The sequence below is a fragment of the Talpa occidentalis genome, unplaced genomic scaffold (assembly GCF_014898055.3).
Source record: "Talpa occidentalis isolate TD23 unplaced genomic scaffold, MPIMG_talOcc4v2.1 talOcc4.9, whole genome shotgun sequence".
Lineage (NCBI taxonomy): Eukaryota > Metazoa > Chordata > Mammalia > Eulipotyphla > Talpidae > Talpa > Talpa occidentalis.
The window spans coordinates 76,089,115-76,097,328 of record NW_023605305.1 but is presented as its reverse complement, the minus strand read 5'-3'; the positions used below and the strand labels follow the sequence as shown (position 1 = coordinate 76,097,328).

Sequence of the window (8,214 nt, the reverse complement as noted above, 5' to 3'; positions counted from 1 at the left end):
TGCAAATATCTTCTATTCTGAGTTGTCTTTTCATTTCCTTGAAGGGGTCCTTTAAAGCACAAGTTTTTAACTTTGATGAAGTCTTATTTTTTCTTTTGTTGCTTGTGCTTTTGGTGTCCTAAGAAACCATTGCCTAATTCATGAAAACTCCTATCTGTGTTTTCTTCTGAGTTTTATAGTTGTAGTTCTTACATTATTTTTGGCATAGAAGAATTGGAGTATAGGCCAGAGGTGAGAGGGTGAGAGGACTCACCAGAGACAGAGTGGGGAGCAGAACAGGCAGATGTACTGAAATACACTGCTGTGGAGAGCAGCGGGTGAGACAGGAGAGGTCTGCTGTGCCATGTGGGTCAGCTCCCTGGCCAGGAATCAATCTCAGGCCTTAGTGGTGATAGAGCTGAGACTTAACCCCTAGAATATCAGGGAGGCCCCAGTTCTTACTTCTAATGTTTAAATTTTGTAGATGGTGTGGGGTTAGGGTCCAAATGAATTCTTTTTTAGGTGGGTCTCCATTTATCCCAGCACCATTTGCTGAAAAGACTACTCTTTCATTGAATTATCCCGCACTTATATTTTTGGTAATTCTTGGTAAATTTTGAACAATTGACAAATTGTCCTCCAAAGAAATAGCATTGGTGTACATTCCCATCCATAGGAGCTATGTATCTGTATCTGTGTATCTGTACATAGCATTGTACAGATACAATGCTATCTGTATCTCAGATTGGGCATTGAAGGTTAGCAAAGGACACTGATGAACTAAAGCCCATCAGAGACCATTACTAATGTGATGAAGTGGGGTAGGCTTGAAATAAAGTAGCAAAGAATGGGGGCTGAAGGAAATGGAATTTTTTCTCAAAGAAAAAGATGCAGGAGAATATAAACGCTGAGTTAATGGACCTGAGTTTAAAACTACCTTCTGCCCTTTACCAGCTGTGTGACCTTGGGCAATGTTCCAACCCTCTGAACCTGTTTCATCTCTGTTACACAAAGATGGTGACCTCTTACCTTTGCAGAGTTGTGGGTCAATGTATGTAAATGGCTGAAATTGTGATTATGGGGGTACCACAATGGGATTGTGCGATTATGGGGTGCCATAACAGGATTGTGTTGGAGTCATCTGGTGAATGTGAGATTTTTTTTTCTTTTTTTGTTAAAATTTTTTAAAAGATTTATTTATTTATTTATTTATACATACAAGCACTGGGTACAGTCAGAAGCGTGGGAGGGTGAGAGAATTCACCAGAGCCAGAGCGGGAAGCAGAGCAGGCAGAAGGACCGAAGCACACTGCTGAGGGGAGCAGCGGGCGGCAGGAGAGGTCTGTGCGCCATGCGGGACCCTCCTCTGGTGGCCGGGGAGCAGCCGGGGATCGAACCGGTGCTGCAGAGGCTGCAGGCAGCTTCGCAACCCAACGCTCAACCGCTGCGCCACCGGGGAGGCCCTTGAAAGTGAGATTTTTAATGATGACTGCTCATGTGGAAAAAGTTGGATCCACTGTCACCCAGAGCAAGGCAGGACTTGAAGTCTTTGCTGTGACATGTTAAGGGGGGGAAGAGGATATGACTGAGATTGAATGTGACAGCAAGACAGATCCTGAGTGACAGAATGGAACGCAGTGCAGGAGGCAGGCTGAGCCAGGCAAACTTGTAGGTGGCTTGGGAGTTCAGGTGTGAGGCAGGTGTGTGTCTGTATTGTCCCCTTCCCACAGATTCCCTTCCCTGCTTCCTGAAAGCAGAGAGGGCCGGGGAGGGAGGGGCTTTCTTTATGGAAAGAGGATCTTAATCAGAATGTAGAACCTACAACACCGAAGGAGCTGCACTCAAGCACCTTAGGTGTTGTCAGTCACGGCTCAGGGAAAGAACCTGCTGGAAATGTGTGCAAAATGGGTGGGGTAGAACTCGGACTGGTTTCTCCTCCTCTTTGGCTTTAGTCTTCAGAGTGGCCGATAAAAGCAGAATCGAAACCTAAGCATTCCTTCCTCCTCTCCATCCCCTGGGGGAGGGAAGGGAGGAATAAAGGACACATCTCATTAAGCTTTTACGAGCTCAGGCAGGCAGAGTGGGCCTGCACGGAGGCAGGCACAGGCTGGAGAAGCAGCAGGAAGGACTCCTGGACTCTCAGGGAAAGTCTGTCCCAGAACTCGGAGGCCTGTTCTTCATGAAATGAAATAAGGGGTTAACAACTGATGTAGGGGTAACAGCTGCTTTATTGAAATAAAATCAGGGTAAAAGGGACAGGAAGTTGAGCAGCTGAGGACAAGAAAGAGAGATAAGACTGCAGGTCTGTCGGAGTTGCCTGGAAGAGTTGGTTCTCAGGCGCAAGAGCCCTGAGGGTGAAAGAGAAAAGCGGAAGACTACTCTTCGTATCACATGAAGCTGAAATAGAGAGATCTTAAACATGAGTGGGGATCTTATTGCCCCTCACCCAAGGTGACTTTTAAGTACAAGTATAAAAGAGTGAGTGGCATGAATATTATTTTGAGGGGAGATGAGAACTCCTTCTCCAAGTTCAAAAAGATGGAACATCAAGATCATGACCAGGACTGCACAGTGCCCAGAGTGCAGGGGTTGGGGAGAGAATAAATACCCCAGTGACCCACATATAAAACAGACCATAAACAAAGGAATGGGGTTTGAGGTTAAGGAGGGTCATCCTGACATAGCAGTCATGGAGGACAACAGTGCCACAGTGCCAGTGGGCATTAACAAGTACTGCCTGTCCCTCCTGGGTATGGACAAGGGCTGGAGCACAGCAGAGCAGTAGGGCTTCAGCTGGGCAGGAACATCCACAGCTGATATAGTGGGGGAGAAGGAAGAGCCCTGGCCTGGCTTTGGGGTTGCAGGGAAGGAAAGTGGAGGGAAATCAGACAGTGGGGTCACCACGGGAGGGCAGCCACAGGCATCAGAGCAGTAGCCTTCCTCAGCCCAAGGGCAGGCCCTGGCTTCATACCCGACCATCTGGCCCGAAAACCATGGGGTTCTGGGACTTAAAAGTCACACAGCCAGACTCTGGGGCAAGGCTCACCTTAGCCAATTAGAGACCCTGCCTGTAGTCAGGTAGACAGACTCCTTCCAGCTGGGGAAGGGGTGAGGCTCCTCAGTCCTACCCAGTCCTGAGCTCTGGTTGTCTGAAGGGAAGCTGAGTAGTAAGTTAGTGTTCAGAAAAGCATCCAGTGAGGTAAGAGGAGCATGGGTAGCACCCACTGCCTCAGTCACTTCCGCAAGAATTTCTTATTGAGGAGGAAGATGAGAAGGTTAACATTGACCTTGGCCTTGTTGAAGAGTTTCATGACAGCCACACCCTCATACTGGAGCTGCAGGAGGTCCTAGGATAGAAAGGAGGGGTAAGGAAGGGAGACTGAGGGCTCCTCACTGCCAGCTTGGAGACTTCCTCACAGTGGCACTGGCCACTCCAGTGGGACATTGAAACCCCATTTTACAGATGGGGTGGGCAAACCAAGGCCAAGAGTGACTTGACCCAGTATCAATTCAAGCAGGGCCAGGGTTTGAAATCAGCTGCTGAACACTAGAGTAGGACTTAGGCCAGCTTCCTAACCTTCAGCCTCAGAGGCTATAAAATAGGGAAACGTCTCAGAGCTGCAGAGGGTTACTTGAGGGGAGATATAAAGTCCCTGATATGTGACTAGGCTTCAAATAGGAATCCCACTGACATCACCAGCCCACCAGTCTCTGATGCTTGGCAGTGGGGTCTCATGTCAGGGCAGGGGAACAGGTTTGGGCTGCACAAACCCTCACCCTTCTCTTCAGAAACAGGTGACACTGATGGTGGGGAACAGAGCTGATGTCACTGGAGGCCCAGGGAAGCAAGCTGGCCTCTGCATCGGGTGGCACCAAAAGCCCAGCAGGCATCAGTGCTCACAGGAGTATCCTCTCACCTGATAGTGAAGTTGAAATCGCTCCATATCCACTCCCAGGAACTTGGCATTTACTTCAAACTTTCCTGCTTCGTCTCCAGGGGTGATATCAAAGATCACATTTCTGAAGCTATCGGGAATAAAATTCAAAATGGGAATCCATTGTCTCTCCCCAGGATCACAGCCTCACTCTCCCACACTCCGTTCCTCATCCTGGCAGGGCAGATGTTGCCCAGAGCCTAGGCTTCTCCTCTCTCACTTCTGGGGCACAGCTCTCTGTCACCCCCCACTTTTCCTTCTCACCATACCATAGCTCTTCTACCTGCCCACGCTACTCAGGTGTTCTCTCCTCCAGGAATCCTTCCGAGAGTCATTTGCTGGGTTGTTGGGAACTGCTAGACCACGTCCATGCCCTTAACTTTCCGTCTAGAGATGTCCTGTCTGTCCCCCATTCTAACAATTCCTCAGTCAGGGGCTGTGACCCTCTGGCTCTCCCTCCCTCACCTTCCCAATCCCCTCTAAAATCCTCCCCAGATTAGGGAACAAAAAGGGCTGGAGTACCGCCTTCTAAAGACACGTACTGAGAATTGGGAAGATCCTCGATTTCTATCAAGACACCCTTCTCCAGGAGCTGTGCAGCGGTGTAATGAAGGGATGGCTGCTTCTTCCTCTTTCCAGCGCTCCTGATTGAAAAAGGCCCCAGAGAATTCATCTGACAAACTTCAACACCAACAACTCTAGTTCTATCTGGCTGGCAGGAAGATTAGACCCCAAGGGAGACTTCTCACTGGCAGGGGACAAAGGAGGGCCCTGGACTAGAGCCCAAGACTTGGGAGACCAGAGTTGGGAAGGGCTGTGCTGTGCTGTGCTGAGATGGCCCTTTCAAAGCTGGCAGACGGGGCAGCGGTCACAGGTGTAGGATGCAGGTGTGCCTACTTGGAGCTGGGGGCCAGGTGGTCCAGGCAGGCCCGGATGTACTGGCTGTAATAGTCGCCCTGCTCCTCATAGAAGGTGGTCTTGGTGCTCAGGCCCTGGAAAGTGGCTTGCAGCTTCACCAGCTCTGCCTTCCGCCGCTGCCGGTATCTGCGTTGGTTGTAGATGTCCTGGGGTTGGGGAGGGGAGAGATGGTCCATCTTGGTAGGAGAGTCTCAGGCCCTGACGCAGGCCCAAGAAGAACTCACTGTTATGCTCTTCAGGAAAAGTAGGGAGAGGAAGATTTCAAGGCCTTTTTTTTCCAAGCAGGATAATCTCAGGACTTCTGTCTCAAACCCACAAAGGATGTCTTTGGGACCTCTCCCTGCTGGGGAGTAACTGTTCAAGTCTCCTTTTTAGTAAAGGAGAGTTAGAAGAATATCCCCTTTCCTAATTTTAAGATCTTTCCTTCAAAAATGACCCTTCAGGGCCTCCCCAGTGGCGCAGAGGTTGAGCGCTGGGTTGCGAAGCTGCCCGCGGCCTCTGCGGCGCCGGTTCTATCCCGGGCTGCTCCCCGGCCACCGGAGGAGGGTCCCACATGGCGCGCAGACCTCTCCTGCCGCCCGCTGCTCCCCTCAGCAGTGTACTTGGGTCCTTCTGCCTGCTCTGCTCCCCGCTCTGGCTCTGGTGAATTCTCTCACCCTCCCGCGCTTCTGACTGTACCCAGTGCATGTATAAACAAAACAAACAAACAAATAAATAAATAATAAATAAATAAATAAAAACATGCCTCTATTAAAAAAAAAAAAAGACCCTTCAGCGGTCTTTTGATTTCCTCCTTGCTGGTGATAATTTGGGGGGGGGGGGCGGCGAGAACACTTAACCAGGGAGAGGCCTGTCCTTGGGGTGCTGACACTATATAGTGTGTGGGCATACACATGTTCATTGCCCACACACACACAATCCCAGGCACAGGTCAGTACCTTGGCCAGTTCATCCACCAGCCCCTGGTAGCCGTCGCTGGCACTGACCAGCCCAAGGCCCTCCAGCCGGCGCAGGTTCCTTCGCACCCGCCGCTGCTTCTCTGCCAGTGGCAAGAGGGAGTGAGCTGTCAGCGAGTGGTATCGTCGAAGCGGCTCTGGAGTCTGGGCCTCACAGGCCTCACGTCTGCACATCAGTCGCTTGTGGGCAGCTTCCTGGAGGGCAGAGATGCAGGAGAACTGCCCCAAAGCCAGAGCAGGTCCTGGGACCACCAAACAAAGGGAAACCCGAGCACTTCCTGGTGTTGTCAGATGCCCCCTGAGCCCAGCTTCCAGCAGGGTTGGGGTGGAATGGGTCATGAAGAACATCAAAGTGTAACATCAGAGCAGCATAAAGGCCTCATGGATGGACACAGGCGAGTGGCAGAGGAAGACCCAAACAGAAGCCCAGACATACCAGCTGCAACTTCCCAAACATGGAATTCTATGGTGGCCCCAGGGTATCTCCTGGCCCTTCCTTTCCTTCTCTGGGAAGTCCATGGCTTCACTCCAGTAGCCCAACTTGTCCCTAGACCTCTACCCACTGACTGCCTTCGCCTACCTCCAGTCCTTTAAGCGGCCTACTCCCCTGCCTTTGGCACTCTTAGTTAGCCTGCTCAAGTGCCCCCCCACAACAGAGGGCACTGAATTCAGGGGCTGATGGCCCTGCAGAACTTACTCCAGTTCCAGTGGGGACTGGGGAGGTAAGTGGAGCCCAGGCACTGCTTTCCTCCCCTGTGGCCTCTGAGTTAAGGGCAGGCCTGGGCCCTTCAGAGCTCCCATTACTGGGGAATATAGGTGTCCACTTATGGAAGACTGTGGGTGGGGTCCAGGGAAGGAATCAGCAGTGCTCAGGGGAGCGGTGTGGGGTGAGTAAGATAGTACCTGTGGCTGGCTGGCTACTTACCTGCTCTCTGGATGCCGAGAGGCACAGGATCTCCTCAATGGAGTCCCCTGGGTGGAACTGCATGATGTCAGACAGCATCTGCTTGGTGCTGCAGGAAGGGCATGATGGGGGAGAGGTGAGGGACATGACACAGGGCTGGCCAGAGAGCTGAGACATGGACCCTGCCCCACTTACATCATGGCTGCCTGAGACACTTGGGAGATAAGGAGCGCATTGGAGGAAGCAAAGGTGTTGTGAGAAGTCAGCGGAGAGTGCTGGATTGGATGGGCCTGATACAGAACTACCATCATTCTGAACACACTATGCTTGCATCCCGTGTCCTCCACCATCGTCTTCCTTTGAGGGCTTGGGCTAAAGTACACACCTTCTCTTGCTAGGACTTTACCAGGTCAGGTGTCACCCCTCCTGAGCTCCCACCATATGTGGCGCTGCCTCTCAGGGTGGCCCTCTCTGCACTCACCCTTAACTCCAACCCACTTTGAGCCTTCCATGGTAGGACAAAGCCAACACCCACTTCACTGGTTTGCTGGGTGAAGAGATGAGATTGTGGGTGGAGAACGAGGTGGCCACTTAGTTGTTTTTCGGCCCAGATAGGCCGCCCCATCTCTCCCCTCACTCTTGCTATGCTGGGGGAGAAGAGCCCATCTCCTGACTACTGTTCAGCCAGCACAAGGGACTGGCCACACTGCTGTGTGACTCTGGGCACGTCACTTAATCCAAGTTCCTTTCCTCGGTGGTAAAGCCGGGACACCAGCTTTATTTCATAGTTCATTTTTAAGTAATAACATAAAAAAGCATTAGAGAAAGAAGAAAGGCATTTATTTGGTAGACAGCACAAAGATACACAAACATCCATTGTTGCTAGTATACTAACTACTCCTTTGCCTTTAGTCACAACACAAAGCAGAAAGCTGCAGTGGTCAAAATAGCTGAGGCTGTAGGAAAGGGAAGGCCATAAAGCGTCAGGGAGAACAACGGAAGGATGAGCACCCAGGAAGGAGGTGGAATGGCCACTTCAGAGCAGGGCCATTGTACTGGCCTGAGAGGGGAGCTCAGGTCACAGGGCTGAGAGGCTCTCACCCACCTCAGCAGTAGGCTCTGGGCGTTGGTATCATTGGTGTCTGCTTCCAGCCCTTCAAACTTGTTTGTGAGTGTCAGTGACACTTCCAGCTTGCTCAGATCTACGTTCCCATCTGCAGTTATGTTCTCCCCTGAGGCAGGATGAGGATGAGAAAGGCCAGTGCTACAGGAACAGGCACATACGCTGCTCCATGTGCCTCTCCTCCGGGAAGCTTTTCTACACGCCCCAGGGAACCAACCCTGTCCCCTCAATGCTGAACCCGGTGAAAGGACTGTTGCCCACAGAGCTTGTCTTTGCACTCCTGGGGAGCACCTCCTCGACACCCTCAGCCCTGGGTGCCCTGAAGACAGGGGGCTGCACCTTTCTGAGCCTGCAGCTCCTGATTCTCTCCTATTTGTGCCCTCACCTTGCTCACTATAA

The 8,214-nt window shown here is 51.5% G+C and overlaps 1 protein-coding gene across 3 annotated transcripts in view; it reads right to left on the bottom strand.

Annotated features, from left to right (window-relative positions):
• Nucleotides 1-1,434: 1,434 nt before the first annotated feature.
• Nucleotides 1,435-8,214, bottom strand: part of IQGAP3 (IQ motif containing GTPase activating protein 3) — a 39,230-nt gene continuing 32,450 nt past the window's right edge. For 2 of the 3 annotated variants that reach the window (XM_037498521.2, XM_037498523.2), the window contains 7 exons: nt 7,798-7,924; nt 6,714-6,801; nt 5,771-5,983; nt 4,812-4,978; nt 4,457-4,558; nt 3,897-4,005; nt 1,435-3,326 (listed from right to left, as the gene is read on the bottom strand). In XM_037498521.2, the coding sequence (XP_037354418.1) occupies nt 3,213-3,326; nt 3,897-4,005; nt 4,457-4,558; nt 4,812-4,978; nt 5,771-5,983; nt 6,714-6,801; nt 7,798-7,924 (920 nt within the window). In that variant the 3' untranslated portion in view covers nt 1,435-3,212. The remainder of the gene's footprint in view (nt 3,327-3,896; nt 4,006-4,456; nt 4,559-4,811; nt 4,979-5,770; nt 5,984-6,713; nt 6,802-7,797; nt 7,925-8,214) is intronic. The other variant, XM_037498522.2, reaches the window with a different exon arrangement.